Consider the following 19,102-nt stretch of genomic DNA (forward strand, 5'->3'; position numbering starts at 1 on the left):
CACGCCAATTTCGCAACAAAAACACAGAAAAGGCAGTTAGTTATTTATTTTTCTACACCGGAACGCAATAATTTTCAGCTGAACGGCACCGGCGACGGTCCAATTAAGTCTATCGTGAACAAACAGTACAACAGCCCCGTGGGGATCTACAGTGAGGAAACCATTGCGGAGACACTGTCCGCTCAAGCGGAGGTCCTTGCCGGTGGTGTCCTTGGGTAAAATCACGAAATCGGATGTAGAAAAGAGGAAGATAGTTGGTGACGGGATTAAAATCGGTGCTTTTTAAGATCATTTTCGGATTGAAATTTCGGATCAAAGTTATATTATAACAAAAATTATAATCGTTGTCAAAAAATGATTTTCCGGATATTAATATTGCAGTAATTAAATAAAGCTATAAGAGTTTATAAAAATTTATATTATTAATTGTTTGATTAATCAATTAATTCCGTCAACAAATATTATTGATCTCGCCAGTCTTAATAAACGCAAAAAAATTTACTTATGATACAAACATTGCAGAGTGAATTTCAAAAAGAACGAAAAGAACTACAATGCTGAGAACAGCGAGGTTTTCAAAATGGTACAAGAAGCGGATAAGGAACCAAAGACGCCAGAACCTGGTTAGTAAAATTCATATTACTGACACGTGGCGCAATAATTTCTCTAAAAATTCAATATTAAAAATTATTAATATTAATATATATATAATTATTCTAATTATACATGCATATAAATACACATGTAAATTATATGAGATCGTTGAAGAACGTTGATTAAATGAAATTTATGAACTTTCAACTATTAAAAATCAATTAGGATGCAACTTAAGTAGTCTTTTCCAAATTTTCGAAATATTACTTCAAAATGTTTCAATTTCAAACTTTTGAAATATTAGATTTTCAATAAAATCTTCGTAAATAATTTATTATTTATTCCATCTATACATTAATAACTGCAATCTCTCGATTTAAAAATGTATTCTACACGTAGAAGAGATTTTGTAAATTTACGTAAAATACAAGAAGACAGAATAGTCTTCTTTATTTATAATACGACTATTCTCTTTGAAATTTATTTAAATTTCAATTACTCATATGCAAAACCGATGCGTTCTTCGGCGACTGATCAGCTGGGCCAGAATCGGTTCCAGCCAACCTGTTGCATGCCGATACGATAACTTGTTTGCGAAATAGCGGAGCCAAGTGCCGTGAGCGGCGTGATAACGCCGTCCTCGCCCGCCCTGGCAGGATTGAGGCCCGTCCAGGCGCCGGAAACGAAGCCACAATCTCCATCGACGCCGCAAACAAGCCTACCACCAGGACAGAACATTTGCGCCGAGTGCGAAAGGCTCATCGTGTAAGTTTACGTGATCGTGGACGCGTTTCGGCGCATCTCTTTTATTTTCAGATTCTAGACACCGACGAGAGGAGATAGAATAGTGCCAAGAGTCACGATCGCGTTCATTTCTACGACAGCCAGTTCATGACAGCCAGTTTTCACTTGCGCACGGAACGTATCGAATATCGTGTGGATTTCCAGTTCTCAGATTGGAACCTTATGACGATGCAATCTTATAAGGCTTATATCGATCTGTTTAATTTTTATATCGATTTATTCTTAAATTAATTTTCTGCATGAAATAAAATATAGGAAAGCTTTGGAATTTTTTTTCATTAATCACGTTTTAATCTGAGAACACGGAAACTCGCATAGATTGGCGAACGCGATCGCCGAGGGCCTTCATCGAACAGTCATATTCGATCCGACACTTTCTCGATGCTGCCCTGTCATGGCGCTTTTTCTCTACTTCCATGTCGTAGTTCCTTCAAGAACAGAGTTTTACTCCTCGGTGAGCCACGCGGTTGGCGGGAGGGCTACTTCACCGAGGTCACCTACGCCTCTGTTTCATGCTATGGGCGGTAGTGGTGGCGCACCTGCCGATAGCAGGCACTTTGTATGGATGGACGAATCCGGGAGGAATCGAGAAGCACAACCGCAAAAGCAGGAATCCGCCGGCTCGGGGTCGTCGACGCCGGGCGGGGTTGTTTGTAGCAACTGCGACCGAGTGATCGTGTAACTATTTACGAGCAAGACTCTTGCCACTCCCTGTGCACGAGACGGCCGCGGCGGGTTTCGTTTTGGCGTTTTCGAGACGTTTTCGTACACTGAGAGCGATTCTAAAAGTTATTAATTGTAGTAGTCCAGATTTTTAGATTATAAATCACAACAAATATCTAAAAATTCTGTTCTGACCAAAGCTACTTATTTATTTTAAATTATATAAAATTACATTAATAATAAACTTGCAAAAATTATTTATCATCAACGAATTATTAATAATTTTAATAAATTTCGTCAAATTAAATTTGTCAATATTAAAATGAATATTATTGTAGATAAACATTTTCTAACGAGATTTTTTTTCGGTTAACATATGTTAGTCGTAGTTGCTTGCTTAGAATACCAATAATACCAGTAATATAATAAAAATTATATTTAATAAAGATATAATTCGCAATCTTATTGCTCTCAGTTCAACGAATCATATGCCTCGTACGATCGTCAAAAATTCCCGAAAATGACGCCGTCCTGAATTGCTCGATTGTCGTACGCTAGTATCATCTTGAAGACTCCGATTCGAAGAGAACATGTGCACGTTCCTTTCTCTTTCTATAAATGTTTAAATTATTTACAAAAAAAAAATATAAAAAATTACTCACAAAAATGCAGAATTGCATTATTAATAACCGATAATAAACGATAATAAATAACGATAATAAATAAAATAAAAAATCGTACAAATGATATAAAACAGTTACAGTTCAGTAATAACTTGTAGAAATTACTTCACGCAAGAGAAGCGCACAAGTGTCTCATTGATGAATTCGGAGCATGCCTTTCTCTGCCGCCTCTTTTCGTCAATATCGCTTCTTCAAGAAGCACTTTTGTTATTGCTCTTATCTCTGGACGAATTTTGATCATATGTGAGCATTCGAACTTACAGCTTACAACCTACTGGAAGTCGTATCTGGGCGAAATAAAAGTTTCTCATTCGCTCGCAGCTTGAATGCAGCCCTATCTAAATGTCTCTTTATTCTTTGCACTCTTAATAGCACTTTTCGCACATTTACAGCACACTGAATGATAACGTATAAAAAAACCGCTTTCGATGTTGTGAACATTTTTGTGGATTTTTATGTCGTATTTTTTTTTATCGTATCTTTAAGCAGAGCCTTTTTGCAATATTTTTCGATGTCTAATTTTTTTTCGTGCTAACGAATAATAGAAAATAATTTTTTGCACATGAAATTTATTTAATTATTATTATAGATAATATTTTACGAGGCTCTTTAAGAAGATACTTAAAATTACACTTGATTTTTCGTTATTTTTTTGTAAACGTAAAAATTATATTAAAATATATTCGTTTTTTTCTAACGATCGCAATTTTAAAGAAATACATCATTACGAACGTTACAATCACAACATTACATTTCAAGCATTTACACATATTATTGTTCATCTAGTTTTAAATATCAGTTATTTTTTTATATTATATTTTTTAAAACATTCACTCGGCTACAAAAATCAATTTTATGCGCATTCTTTGTAGCTTTACCCATCTCATCATTCCCATTTCGGAGATAATTTTTTCTCATGGAGATCATAATAAAAATAATAGTTATTCCCGGCCTCCTTCGTCGAGGTATCGAGTTTCCTATGTTTCGTTCTCTCTTTTTGCTCTAGTGAATGGTAATAAAGTTCAAAACTCGTGGCACATCCGATGCGTCGTTATTTCACCTTTATTGTTATTATGTTAATTAAAGAAAATTAATTTAATGCACGAAAACGTAAAATGATCGCGTTATTAACTTATTTATTATTCTTCAGAGGTGTCTTCGTCAGAATCAAGGAGAAAAACCTTCATGTGGAATGTTTCAAGTGTTCGACCTGTGGCACGTCCCTGAAGAATGTCGGTTATTACAATATCAACAATAAATTATACTGCGATATTCACGCGAAACTCGTCGCCAGGCAAAATGCTCCGGCCGGTCTTACGCCCATCACTATACCACCGTAAGTTGTACAACTTGTATAATATTTATTTTATTTATCTTGGACTTTTAAAAAATTTAATATAGAATTTTATTAAAGAAAAACATAAAGATAAAAATAAAATTATGATGTAAAATAATTATATAAAGCGGAAATAAAAATAAAAACAGAATAACATGCGAGGATAGATGCAAATAAATAAACGAGTAAATTTAGACGATATCGAAATACAAATAATTGACAAAATATATCCTTTGCGATTCGACAGAGGTGGCAAAGCACCAGCTAGCACCATCAGTGCGGCATTGGCGAATGCACCTTTATCGCCACCCCTCAGCAATCATGGATCGTCGCCTCAGCCATTCTCCGTGAGTTGCTTCATCATAATTTGATTCTCTTTACGAGGCATGGTCACGGGCAAATTTTTTCGCGCACGTATCTTCTTGCCTGTTTTGGCATGGCTTATGAAGCAAGTATTTTGCATTGATCGTGTGGCTTTGCTGCACTCGCGCGTGATTTCATGGCGTTTCTTATAGTCGCGAATCAAACGAAGGTCGTGGCAAAATTTCTCGCGCATTAACCATTTCTTTCTTGAGTCATCTGCGAAATAATGATCATGTAATACAATAACGTCATAGTTGTAAAAGATTTAAATTAAAAAATAATTTTAATGATTAAACAGAAAAAGAATATGTTGAAATATTATCGTATCGTATCGAATATTCAAAAACGTTTTTTTGTGTATGCGCTGTATCTTTAAGATGATTACAATTTTCATTACATTCTTATAGAATTGACAAAAATATTATTAAAACGATTGATTGAGGTTTTAAATTTTCTTTAAAATAATAAAATATGATAAATTTAGTACATAATTTCATCGTGTGTCGGAAAAAATGTGTTTACGACATTTGCGCGCTTATCTTGAGAGTTTAACAAGTGTGGTCCCTGCTTGGCACTAATCGCTTTTCCAGGCGTGCAATCGTACGAGCCCCGATTCCGGATCCCATCATACATGGCGATCGACTTCAAATGGAACGAACGGATGCATCAGGAATGGCGAGTGCAACGGCGAATCCAAAACGTTCACGAGCACGATCACCATCCAAACAGGTGGCACAGAGGTTGGCAACGTGCTCGAAAACTGCATTCGCTCTTGCTAATCTATCCTTCATCATACTTTCCTTGCGTGAATCATCATCAAATCATCATCAAATAACTGATATATAATTGATAAAACTGATAAAATACGCATAGAGTTTATTAAAAGTTATATAAAGGCACAGTATTCTAAATGTTAATATTGCACATTATAATACAAGAAATAGAAAAATATGTATACATATATAAATTCTGAACATTTTTGTTAGTTTATGGGAAACATTTATCTCAAAATTTTTGCTAATAATTGATACATTAATGATTACTTAAGAATTATCGATTGCAAATCAAATGTTATTACGAAACTAATTGATCAGTCACTAGTTTATTATTCCATTGGTGGACCTTGAATCAGTTTCCTCGTTGTCTCTAAGTCGACTACCTAATTATATTATATCACTATCTGTGCGACTGACTGTTTCAATCTCATGACTAATCGGCCTGTCGTAATCGTTCCTGTCGATTCGTCTTTTCGTCCCTCTTGCTCTCTCCCACCCCGTTTTTAATTGCTCGTCCCACATGACATCGTTGTGTCGTTTTATGCATTGCAGTCCACCACCCGCCTTGGCTCCTCGCCCGTCGATCCACCGAGCTTACGATCAGTTCAGGTAAAGTCCCAGCACGATTCGTAACGTTTTCTTTGATCTCTGCTCTCTCTCTCTCAAAATCGTCAGTATTTTCCCAAAAAAGATCGACGCTGTGCGAGATATCGTTGCTTCGATTAAACGCCATAGAAATAAATTTGAGTTTTTATCAAATCTGTACGACGTAACTATAAAGTGATATTCGATCAGTATGATTGGAAATTATTAATTTTAGAGCTTCGATCTATTTCGATTAGTGTATCTTGATATATCTTTCTTAATTTATAGTCATAAAAATATAAAACATTAAAGCTTAAAATTGCTAAACTATTTTTTTCTTTCTTATATAATAAATTTTTAATTTAGGATCTAAATTTAAATTTGAGTTAATACAAAATGCAATAGAATTTTAAAATAATTATCGATGTAAAGATTATATGTTTATTGTAATTTACTTAAAAATCTATTAAAATTACATTTGTGTAAAAAAATAATAATGAGCTAATAATGTTTGTATAGACAGACAGTTTTTAAATAAAAATATAAAAATTAAAGTAAATAAACTTTTAAAACGGACAACTATTCTCGTCTCATATACATGTACACGTATGCAGCAATTAATTATCTTCAAAAACTTCATATGCTGATAATAAAATTGTGTGTAATTGCTCGCATGTGACCTTCGTAGCAGAGCTTAAAATAACAATTTTAAGCACAGGAGGAGTACAGTGTTCCTTGAGACTTTGTGATATGGGTCACTGATTAACCTATCGCACTTTTGTATTAACAGGCATTATCAAGACAGCGGAATCTCGCATGTTTGACTATTTTTGGCACTGACAACCTTTTGTAATCTGTTAATTCTATACTTGTGATTTAATTTTACATTTTATCTCTCGTCATTCAGAAGAATTATTTTATTTGACTCAAGAATAATCCAAACAAACAATTAATAATTCTGATGTAAAATAAATTACTACATTAAAGTATCGTTTTAAACGCAAAATGCTCCATTTTTTATACGAGAAATTAGATAAAAATTTATATTATAATAGTAGTAATTAAAGCGAAAAATATCTAAATTTACAGATACCAACGAGCAATAATCTCATTGGTCCTAAACCCTTTGGTGGATCGAGTGGCTTTTCATCAAATTTGTCTTCGGCTCCGACATTAAATTCCGGAAGCAGTACCTTGCCACGTCCTCAAAGCCAAACTGTGACAGGTAAGTTAAGTTTATTATTAATATGAATGGATTCGGTGCATTAATTAATGTAAAAATACGAAAATGACAAAAACTCGTTTTAAGATCTATCTATATATTTATGTAATTCAGATTACGTAATGTCGCATAAAAACATTAATCACAAATACAAAAAGAAAAATTAAGGTAATGTAATTATTTTTTAATTTTTAAGTGTCTAAAGATGTATTAAACTTTCTATTTTCTGCGTCAAATCGAAATATTCATTCTATGAGCAATAACAGGTAGAGAAAAACAATCCTCCTTTCTTCATCTTTTTTTTTTTCATCTGGCGGAAAAGATTTCATTTGCGTCAATTTTACGCAATTATCTAAAAAATATAAAGGAGCGATCTCGTAATCGATTTAAGATAATCGCAATCTCGCCTTATGCGTCCTTGGCCTAACTCTGCCTTCGATTCTTGCAAATAGGTCGGTATTCTACCCTGCCAAAGCCAAAAAGTTCGCCTTTCAGAGGTACGACGAATAGATTAGAGCCGCCGGTTGACCGAGTTTCGAGCTTTGGCTGATACGCCTCCTTTGGCTTACGTCCTCACATTTTATATCGCTCTTTTTCCCTTGCACGCAGCTCGCGTATACACATATGTATATCCTTATATTGATCATTGGTCTTCATTGGCCCATACATCATAGTCTCTTTAAATAGTGATAGGGAGAGAGGGAGGTTCTCTTCGACCATCTCATCTCATTCGAAATTTTCATTCTCGGCTCCTTATCATTCGTCGTTATCTCGATGACGACGGCGAACTCTGAGAGCTATGACAGTTCGTAGCGACCTTCCAATATATGCGCTTTCATCCCTTTTTACAATTCAAAAGCTTGCACGATGCACTCGGAAAATTATTCAAAAAATAGTAGTAAATTATTTCAAATATATTTTTAAGAAAAAATACGTAGAAATTGTTTATGGAAAGATAAACAAGTTTAATATTTATAATAATACACAAGTGCACAATAGAAAAATAATTTTTCTTCTTTTTCAAGTTTTATATTTTTCTTTCTATATTAAAAGTTTCATATAATATTATTTTCATAGTAATGAAATTTCATATTATTAACATTATTCAAAAAATATTGAACATTTAATAAACTCCATCAGCAGTTTCTGATAGCAACTTTTCTGGAAAACGTTTAGATCGATCCCCGTGTCTATTCAAGAAATTTCACCGTTATCGTAACCTCTCTTTCCGCACATAATCTTTCTTTTATCTTTTTTCAGCCGGTCCGTCTTTCAACCCGAAACCCAGACCTTTCTCCCTCACATTCGCATGAATCAATAGCTCTCAATGGCGCCGTCGTCGTCTTCATGTTGGCAACCGAAATGCAAACACGATCCAGATGATAAAAGTGCCAGATTATTGAAACCGATTTCACTACTCACGATTTTGCTTTCAAGTTTTATAGAAAAAGGCTTTTCAATAATTATAAATAATATCAATGAGAAAAAAAATTATCTTTAATTATATTAAAGACAATTGTCTATCGGTATCTATCGGATTATCAATATAACATTACAATGTTTATTATATTCTGATGATATTCGAAATTGTTTTTGTGTGATTATATAATTTCTTCTAAGAAAGAAAATCGTGAAAGAATATAAAGATTTAATGATAATACCAAAGTGTTATTCGATGACAGTTTGTATTGTCATCAATTCAGGATAAATTAATGCAAATGCAAAATAAAATATAAGTTCTTCATTGAATGAATGTATCTACTTTGATATTTTTACTGCGCCGTTTACTCGTTTCAATCAATGCTCGTATTGACACTTACATTTTTCTTCGCTTTGCATCGATGATATCATATATTGAAATATCGATGCTAATACACACATTATCGTTGCAGAATCCTTTTGTTACTTACGACCGATTTGAAAGTGATATAATACACGCAGACTCGCAGCATTCACGCTGCTCTAAAGTTAAAAATACCGAATGCTAAATAATTATCATAGAATGATTTAAATGATAACGATTAAAAAAAGATTTCTTTTCAAGGATTAAATCTTCAATTAAATGTTTTATAATTTTGCTTCTTTTTCTTAATTTTGCATACCGAGCTGTGCTCGTGGTCCTCTTTCGTCGAAAAAATATCTACTAAATACTAAATTAAAAGAAAATTCTTTAACTAAGTTAATATTCTCGATTCCTCTTTATCACTCCTTAAAGGTTTAAAATATTAATAAAATATTTTAGAAATAAAAAATTACAAGTTTTATAAATTTGTAAAAAAGATAGGCAAATATTTTAGGGCACATTTGTACATACAAATATGTTATGGAAAATATAATAAATATTTTATTTTATATATATATATATATATATATATATATATATATAATATATAAAATATATAAAATTCGATTAAAATTTGCTTTATATATATATATATATATATATATATAAGGCAAATTTTAATCGAATTTTAATGAATATTATTATTTAAAAAATATTTAAATCGCCTACATTCCTTTTTATCATAAAATTATTAATATATGCAATTATAGCAAGACAAAATATAAACTATTTATTGCATATATTTAAAATATATAATTTTACGAATTTGGAAAGAGACCACGGGTGCACGCGGTTTATCGTGCTTCTTACTCACTGCAAATTTCTCTGTTTTTTTTTGTTTGTTCTTTCTAACATATCCCGACGAATCTAATCGATCATTCACTCTCCCGAACGCATGTACTTTTGTGTGTCGTGTTTTCTCTTCCCTATAATTTCGGCAAACTAACCATCTCCATTACCTATCGTCACCTCTCATTTGCCATCCTAGAAACTTCCAACAGCGAGACTTATGAAAGATCCTGTTATTACGAGACCGTGGAAAGTACGAGAGATCAATCCTCCCGTTCTAATTCCGTAAAAGCACGTCGGAGTCTCGTTTGGCCACCTCCAAAACCTATCGAGGATATCACATATCCCACTGCCAGTCCTTTATATATTAATCCAAATCCCGTTGATAAAAGGTGTTACCAGATTAAAGAGAAGCGTGCCAGCATTGAGGCTTGCGAGCGTGCTTTGAGTCGTAGAACCGAGAGATATCGAAGTGAAAGCATAGATCAGGAAGTAGAAAAAGTGTTGACAAATAGCGGTCTTCGACACGAAATTGACGCGATGGACCGGGTGAGTTGTCCTGGACAACCGGTATATCGACGTGTCGAGCTGGTGGACACCAGCAGTAGAACTTCCCGATCAGATATGACAACTTCGAGACCAAGTTCGACCGACAGTGTTCGAAGATCATTGACGCCTACCAGAATCGTTCAACCGATTCCAAAACCATGGACCGCGACTGTCAGCGGCGGAGGCACGAATCTCTACGAACAGAGTTATGCGACACAGCAGCAACAGCCTGCAGGACAGATTTACAAGAAATTCATGCAGCGGGAGGTTTGTCATCGAGAACGTACAGGCGGCAGGGAACACCGAGAGGAACGAGCTTACAGAGCGGAGATCTGTCGAAAGGAGCAAACAATCTGCCCGAAACCGCCCTTGCCCATACCTAAACAGGAACAACCCGCAGAGGTGGTCAAAGAAATCGACACTGAAGTTACCAATCTGAGAAGTGACGAGACGGATGAAGCGGAAGTTTCGAAAGGTATTCAAGGTGAACATGATCTCATCACCGAGACAACTGAAGAGACGATGGATGGTATGCACACGAAGCAATCAGAGACTTTCGAAAAGACTGTGGAACGAGTGTCATCACCGATGAAGAGATCTAGCACGCCGAAGATAGAGGAGGAGGAAGACAAAATAGAATCTGAATGTTTTGTAAGAAGAACCGAGAAACATATCAACCGAGAAGTGGAGGACACGATGGAACGAACTGTGGAGGAGTCAGCCGAGACGGTTACGTCGGCCATCGACGCCCAGCAAATGTTGGAAAAGGCAAAACAAGAGGAAGAGGAAAGAAAGAAAGAAGAAGAAGAGGAAGAACGAAGAAAGGAAGAAGAAGAGAGGAAGAAGCGTGAGGAAGAGGAACGTAAACGTCAACAAGAAGAAGAAGAACGAAGGAAACGAGAAGAGGAGGAGAAAGCGAAGAAACATGTGACTTTCAATGAAGAAGATGAAGAAGTCGAGGAAATACGAGAGCAACCATTAGGAAGAACTGTTGTGCGAGAAGAACGTATCACGGAATCGGAAGGGTCCACTCCTGGACGTTCCAAAATCACAAAAGAAACATACGAAGAAATTACCGAAGAAGTGTTAGTCCATGAACGCGTAAAAAGAAAAGCGGCTATAGAAGACGAACGTAGAAAGAGTTTGCGTGAGCAAGTAGAAGTTCACCAAAGTCTTCGGGACCAACAGGCGCCAGAGAAACGAAATGTTGTCGCGAGATATGGACAGCAGTCTCAGGAAACCATGGAGACATGTAAGAAGAAGGTACAGTTCTTGAAAGAAACGGAGACCGGCCCAAAACCTTTATCGGACACACCTGTAAAAAATTCTACGCCCAAGGAGTGGAAGTCTGAAATGGTGAATGCCTTGACGACTGCATCCGATCGACCATACACGCCGTTGAACGCTACCTCCAGTGTAAAAGAACTTTATACCGAAGAGACCATTTATCTGGACCATAGATGTCGGCCCAAGCCACCGCCGCCCAAAGAAGAAATCCGACCAATCTCACCTTTTCAGCAAGCATTAACGATAGCACCCGAACGACCTTACACTCCTTTAAGTCGTGAAATTGGGCCAGAGGATCAACAGATTGTCAGATCAGAGACTCCGAATCTTCAAGTTCAAAACGGCGATTATTGTCCGCCGTTAAATATTTTATATGGCAAAGAAAGTACAATGAAAGAATCTTACGCGCGAGAGCAAATGTATGTTAAGAAGGAAATCAAAGAATCGAGACCACGACCTTTGCCCACTCCGCCGCCTGATCATCGTCTGAGAGATTCTTCCGCGTCACCTGCCGCAAAATCTCGAGCAGAAATATCCAAATCGTCCAAATCTTTCACGGCAGGTTTGAAAAAGCCGGACGCTATACCTGCCTATCAAAGAAACTTGGTGGCAATGAAGAAGGGACCTGTAGAAGGTCAGCCGTTTGTTCCTAGCAGAACACCTACTCCAACGCCTGGCAGATCAAAGTCACCTGCTCAAGGCCCGCCCGAACCACCGGCTTGTTATGTAAAGGCTCAAGCTCCAAGAGTTCGAGAGAATCCACCACCATCCAAACGCGGATCGGTGCATTTTCCTTCACGCAAGACAATCTCCTACCACGTGGAGGAAGATACCGATAGCGGTCACAGAAAACAAGAATACTCTGCTTCGAGGATTGTCAATTATGATGAGAAAGAAACTAGTCTCGATGCGAGTCCGACGGACGCACTTTATGCCCAATTTCAAGAAACACGGAGTATGACAAGTGAGGAGACCAGCGAGCAGCAGAATACTGCGACTCACGTGAAAAAAGCGCTTCAAGTATTCGAAGACTATGAGAAATGTGAGCGGAAAGAGATATCACCGCCAACACCACCACAAAGTCCGAAACCAAGTATCTGTGCTATTAATAAAGCAAGCAATACGAAGCCTACTTTATCATGTCCTATGACATCATCTGTGCCGGCCAGACAGCCAACTTACTGCAGTTCTACCGAAGTGCGTCACGTGCGATATGAGACTCCTTCACCGCGACCTTGTCCGGAAACAGGGGTAACCGTTCTACCCTGCAAAGCGCATTCCGATCAGGGTATCAAGGCTGGCGTTGTCGTGGTGCCCTGCGATGGCCAGATTACGTGTCCTAAATCTGGAATCTGCGTAACAGCCACAAAAGATCGATCGGGTGTGTGCGTGTCACCTTCATTCGGGATGCGACCTGGCACCTGCGGTCAACCGTCAGGCACCTGCGGTCGCGAATTCGGCTGCGGCTTCAATATCTCGAACTGTCAAGATTCTGACATTTGTGTGGCCCCGTGCGTCGACGGTTCCATCTGTGTGGCACCTTGCAAAAAATCCGGTCCAAATCAGTCTAAAGCAAATCTTCCCTTTCCTCAAATCCCACTTCCTTACGACGAAATTCCCCCGCCAACTCCTCAACCTCCTAAGCCTCGCACTAATCTGAGCGGCCAGCTTGCGCGATTGACCGCCAAAAACGGCCAATCAAATGTGCCTGTAATACAACTTTACAAGCCGATCCAAGTTCAGACCCAAGTTCAGACTCCTCAGACCCAGAGTTACACCGAGAACACTTATTATCACACCCAGAGCTATCGCGAAACCCACTGCGATTCCGGCAATCATTGCCAAAGCATTCAGAATCACTGTCAGGACCAGATCCATTGTGATCCCCCTAGTAAGATCCAGAGTTTAGTAGACCCAAATTTGTCGTCCTACCCGGATTTAGGTAGCGGAATCGGTGGCCTCAGCAGCGCTGGTTCTAAGAGCGGATCGTTCGCTGGTAGCAGCGCACCTAAACGTGGACGGGGTATCCTGAATCAAGCTGTCGGAGCAGGATCACGTATTCCTATGTGTGCTCATTGCAACTCATACGTCAGGTACTCGAGGCTACGATTGTCCAAATCAATAATAATGATGATGATGATGACGACGATGATGATGATGATGCTTGTTATTTTTGCTGTTGCTCCTCGTTGGACGTGTTTGTTTTGCTTTCTATAAACATTTTTCTTCTTTGTTGGCATTCGTTTTGATGTATGTTCATGTGTGCATGTAAATCTATTCTTGTCTTTAGGTACTGTTTTTTTTCTTCCCGATTCTGATCTTAAATTATTCGGAAAATTTCAACTTTTTTTATAAAATTTAATTTTATTGTACCAGAGATTTATATATTTTCTAGAATATTGAGTTAAAAATTATAATTTTGTTTTCAGGTATTTTGCAAAATACTTGCACTCTGTGTTGTAATTCTAATTCGCCACAGTTACACAATCATTTTCTGATTTTTAGTGATTTATTAATTTATATGATTATAAATATATAAGCTTGCATACAATATTTTTTGTTATATTTATGCTTGAGAATTTATGTTTTTGCTTATCAGAGTGATATACAAAAATTTATTTCATTTAATAAATAATAATTGTCTAATTTGATTAACAATTGATTTCCATTGCACGTTGTTGACAGCTAACCAAGAAAATATTAATCACAAATCAAACGGCTTCAGTCTAAAACCAGTGTGCTGTAAAGACAATGACAAAGAATGCATAAGGTTTGTATAAAACTCCTTTACAAATAAATGTCCATTAACAATTGTGTTTTTTGAAAGATATAGCGTATTATTCAGCAAACATTGTAAAATATCAATAAATTATAGTTTGCTTGCTATCTAAAATTAGCTTAAAAGCTAAATCATTTTTATAAGAATAATAATATCTAATATAGCCTCCGTCGTGTGCAATGATAATCATCAAATTAATTATAACAATGTAATTATAGAGGGCCTTTCATCACTGCTTTGGGTCAAATCTGGTGCCCCGATCACTTCGTCTGTGTTAATGCCCAATGTCGTCGTCCTCTTCAAGATATCGGCTTTGTCGAGGAAAAAGGACAACTCTATTGCGAATACTGTTTCGAAAGATTCATTGCGCCTACGTGCAACAAATGCAACAGCAAAATCAAAGGGGTGAGTATATATTAGCAACTTATCGATAGCAATCGCAATGATTCAATACATTAATAGTTTTTTCACCACGTAACAGGATTGCTTAAATGCGATTGGAAAACACTTCCATCCTGAATGTTTCAACTGCGCTTATTGCGGCAAGCTCTTCGGTAACAGTCCGTTTTTCCTAGAGGAAGGATTGCCTTACTGCGAAGCTGGTTAGTTTTTCCACGGTTAAACAAAATACATAAGTTATATTAATATCAAAATTTGCCTTTTTGTCTTTAATGATATTAAATAAGACAAAAATATGTTCTAAATATGAAATAACTTGAGATCTTTTTATTTCATTGTTCAATTAAATATAAAAAAAATGCCAATTTATTATTCAGTTAAATATAAAAAATATTAAATAACGAATTTTTTCTTAATACAGACTGGAACGAGCTGTTCACCACGAAATGCTTCGCATGTGGATTCCCAGTCGAGGCTGGTGATCGTTGGGTAGAGGCCCTGAACAACAACTATCACAGCCAGTGCTTCAATTGCACGGTAAAAATTTACGGAAAAATTTATTTATTTGTCAGGATTATTTTTAGTTTGTGCATTTTATTTATTTTTTTTTTAAAACTTTACGACAATCATAATATTTCGAGATCTGTAGTCATAAATCGAGGCAGATTTAATATCGGAATTTATTTCTTTTGTTAACATATTAGATGTGTAAGAAGAATCTTGAAGGTCAAAGCTTCTATGCGAAAGGCGGTCGTCCTTTCTGCAAAAATCATGCACGTTAAATTATCTGTTCTCGACCATCGCGTAATCGATGAGACGACAGGAAGGGAAAATAGGAAGAGTGAAGAAATGGAGAGAAAAATCCAACTAAGAGAGAAGCGTACAGCGTTAACCAATTACTCTATCGCGATTACTTTTTTTTTCTGTATCTTCGACGGAGAACATTTCACTAACCCTTTTGTCAAATCCGCAAGCGATCCTTTGTATAGCTATGAAAATATGGATCAATTAGGGTGATTTTGACAAAGAAACATCTCTTTGAGTCTTTGATAATAAATTATAATATTATGAAAAGAGAGAGAGTGATAGTTAGATATATTATAAAATGATATAAAAAATAAAAATAAAATTTTGAAGAGTGATGACTCTTAATGATATTAAATAACATGATATTATATGTTTTTCCAGCGTCACCAATCACCCTGATTAATTCTATGCAATATTTTCACAAGGTGTTATCGTGCATGTCCGACTATAAGAAAGAGAGAAAATTATTAAATAATATTTATTATCTAGCTTATTTGAGAAAACCATCAGCCGCCTCAAAAGAGTTCAACGGAGACACAAATTTTCATTTCCAATTTATAAAACTTAATAATTTATTAATCTTTTATCTATAAGTACTAAACATCAAAAGAAGTTACATTAATATATACTTTCTTTTTAATTAAATGTTACTTGGAAAGTGCGTTTGATGTGTCATAAATTTATATATCACAGTTATAGTTTGCGCTAAAAATTTATTTGTGCTCTTTAGAATTAAATGATCAGAATGCAGTTTTATTTTCGATTTTTCGATGATTCCGTTTTTGCGAATATTGAGCCATCATCGATCATATCGATTTTGTGCATCGACGTCAATGTCGACTGCAAACGAGTGGCGCAATTAATTACGTCAGGGCGTTTGGTGACGTATCCTTGCACTTTGCGATTCCCGTTTAATAATAGGAGATCTAATCGCGATCTTAGCGGGGCAAACGGAATACCTCGTAAAATCGTTCGCGGCAAGAAATATTGGAGACGATACAACACACAACAAACGAGCCGCTAGCGGAGTCGTCTCGATCGCAGATCACGCAAAGGTCACCCGAGCAATTAGTATTACATGGGTTATCGCATTAATTTCGTATTTCCAAGGGATGCAGCGAATGATAGCAAATGTCTCGAGTGGCAAATAGCGTTTCTGCACTCGATGATCAACGACGGTGGCGTATCGTGACGAGAGAAAGAAAGAGAGAAAGACAGCGTGATCGAGGAAGAATAGATGAATGATTGCGAAAGTCAGATTGAAAGTATAGAATAACGAGTAAATGAGTTGAACAAACGTAAGGATGAAAATGATCACATAGTTTCTGAACAATCAAAATTGCATGCGAATGCAAACGCATTAGATTTTAAACAGAAGAAAGAAATGAAGAAATTCAAACAATTTATCAATTTTATCTCACTGATGCACTCGTGTTTGTTTTAGAGATTTAGTCTTTCTACTATCCAAGTTTGTTATCAATATTCTTGAAACGTTCCAACAAATATATAAACTTTATTATATGTTTATTATATCTAAACTTTATTATATATCTATCCTAAGACGATTACGAGCACAAGATTTCTTGTAAAAAATTATATAAATATTATGTAAAATGGTATTATTTTTTATCCTTGATAGTAGAAGGATTAATCTAGAGTTTTAAAATCATTATAATCGATAAGAAAACATTATAATATTAATACTTGAAATTTGATCCATCAATAAATGTTGCTCGAAAATATGCTAGTCAAATGCTCAAAATTTCGCTCTTAAAATCATAAATTTACATAATGATAACAAACTATTCTTAATTTATAGATGAAAGAAATGTACACGGAAGTAGCGGATAATTATTATTATTAATTTATGAGAAAGAGCCACTCTGGCATATTATGTGCATGTAGATCGTTAAGAAATATTTGCCGAAGATAGTTAATAGCTTTACTAAATCGATGACGAGCAGCAGACGTATATTCTTAATGCATGCAAACTTCACCGTAAGTCATTCGCGAATCCGCCGTACCCTGGAATCAGCCGATTAAAGCCGAGACTGATAACAGGTTCAACATGCATCCAGCCTTTCATTTAATCAGTCGATCGATTCGGAAGTTGGAAAAACGAAAGGCTAAAATTCGCACGGTAGGAACGACCTGCCGTGCTCTCGCTGACAATTCTTAACCCTTTAAATTCTTAACTATCATTTCAACATCAGTCTTTTATTAGAGAAAATTTTCAAATAAAAATATAATTATAATTTTTGTTAAAATTATTGTTAAAAATAAATTCATATTAAATAAATCATATTAAATAATTCTCTAAATTCTCGAAAACATGTGACTTTAAAATATTTACAATGACCAAAATTCATAATTTTTAAACATTTTTCAACTTTTTTCACCTTTGAAGCCTATAAAATACATTTAAATTTATAATTTGTCAGTAAAAAAAAGCGTTATTGTATTGTAATTGAATTTCTAGATTTAATTGATTATAGCGTAAATTTTCAGCGAAAGAACCGACTTTTCTAGGATACGAAGATACGCGACAATAAAACTGTTGTTTTCGGCTCTATTCTACACTAAATAAAAAGCTCTAACAAAACAATTATTGCCTTTATTATTACGTTACTTCTAGTATGTTACCATCTGTGCCATCTGCGCCATTATTGTATAATTTTTTTTGCGAATGAGAGCGAATAAGAAAAAGAGAAAGAAAGAGCACGTACGCGAGATACTTTGGCAAAACTCATTTATATATTTGAAGGTAATATATAATATAATCCTGTAATTAAATAGTACGTAAGTATTTTAAATCGCATTCGCGATAATTCCGAAAAAGAAAAGAAAAAAGTTTAGCGTGCAAGGAACTTGACTTTATACTCTATGCGATAGCGAGATTTATCTTCGATAACGGATGATCGATCGATCATCGCCGCTCGATTATTAATAAACATAACGGTGCGGACCACAAAATCTCAATTTTTGGTTGGCTAACTATCGGCTGAGCATTGCACAGGCCTCTATATGCGTGTTACGTGTTGCTTATAAAATAAAATAAAATATTCACTCGAGAGTTTCGGCTTTCTTATTTCCTACCCTCCTTGCCTTGCAAATATTAAAGTATTTGCAAATCATTGACAATTTATCGGAAATTTATTTGTTAAGAACTTCAGAGAAATCTTTATACATTTAAATATTGTAAAAATTGTTTTAAATTTATCTTATTATATAATATTTTTTCATTTTATATTTGTTATATATTTATATTTAATAAAGTAAATGGCTAAATTTATCAAAAATAGAAAAAAATTTATTTCAAAAGTGACATTTATAAATGCTAATTTTTTATTTAAAGCTTTCGAATAATTCTTAAAATAATATAGATTTCCACAATTTATAGAAAATTGCTCATTTTCTTTTCATTTTACATACAACAAAAATTCTTACCTGCTTTCCTCCCTCTCTCTCTCTCTCTCTCTCTCGTTGTCTCTCTGGTTCGATTCTAAATATAAAATATCAAATATTCTAGTGCCTAACTACTCCTTTGCACGGATGATTGCGGCAAAAAAGTATGCGGTGAGGAATTTAATTTAACGCGAGACATTTGACATTTGACGTCAAGT

General features: G+C 35.4%; 1 protein-coding gene across 3 annotated transcripts in view; it reads left to right on the forward strand.

Annotated features, from left to right (window-relative positions):
• Window positions 1-18,552, forward strand: part of LOC105425203 (Z band alternatively spliced PDZ-motif protein 52) — a 34,132-nt gene extending 15,580 nt beyond the window's left edge. Inside the window, exons 4-17 of one of the 3 annotated variants that reach the window (XM_025217799.2) lie at window positions 79-215; window positions 523-623; window positions 1,824-2,076; window positions 3,895-4,080; window positions 4,328-4,427; window positions 5,034-5,183; window positions 5,772-5,828; window positions 6,894-7,029; window positions 7,479-7,523; window positions 13,437-13,587; window positions 14,492-14,678; window positions 14,755-14,875; window positions 15,094-15,209; window positions 15,377-18,552. In XM_025217799.2, coding sequence (XP_025073584.1) covers window positions 79-215; window positions 523-623; window positions 1,824-2,076; window positions 3,895-4,080; window positions 4,328-4,427; window positions 5,034-5,183; window positions 5,772-5,828; window positions 6,894-7,029; window positions 7,479-7,523; window positions 13,437-13,587; window positions 14,492-14,678; window positions 14,755-14,875; window positions 15,094-15,209; window positions 15,377-15,454 — 1,818 coding nt within the window. In that variant the 3' untranslated portion in view covers window positions 15,455-18,552. Of the gene's footprint in view, window positions 1-78; window positions 216-522; window positions 624-1,823; window positions 2,077-3,894; window positions 4,081-4,327; window positions 4,428-5,033; window positions 5,184-5,771; window positions 5,829-6,893; window positions 7,030-7,478; window positions 7,524-9,857; window positions 13,588-14,491; window positions 14,679-14,754; window positions 14,876-15,093; window positions 15,210-15,376 lie in introns of all 3 variants that reach the window. The other 2 variants (XM_011635865.3, XM_025217800.2) reach the window with 2 other exon arrangements.
• Window positions 18,553-19,102: the final 550 nt, after the last annotated feature.

The sequence above is a fragment of the Pogonomyrmex barbatus genome, unplaced genomic scaffold, assembly GCF_055798465.1.
Source record: "Pogonomyrmex barbatus isolate J1 unplaced genomic scaffold, ASM5579846v1 scaffold1, whole genome shotgun sequence".
NCBI classification, from domain to species: domain Eukaryota; kingdom Metazoa; phylum Arthropoda; class Insecta; order Hymenoptera; family Formicidae; genus Pogonomyrmex; species Pogonomyrmex barbatus.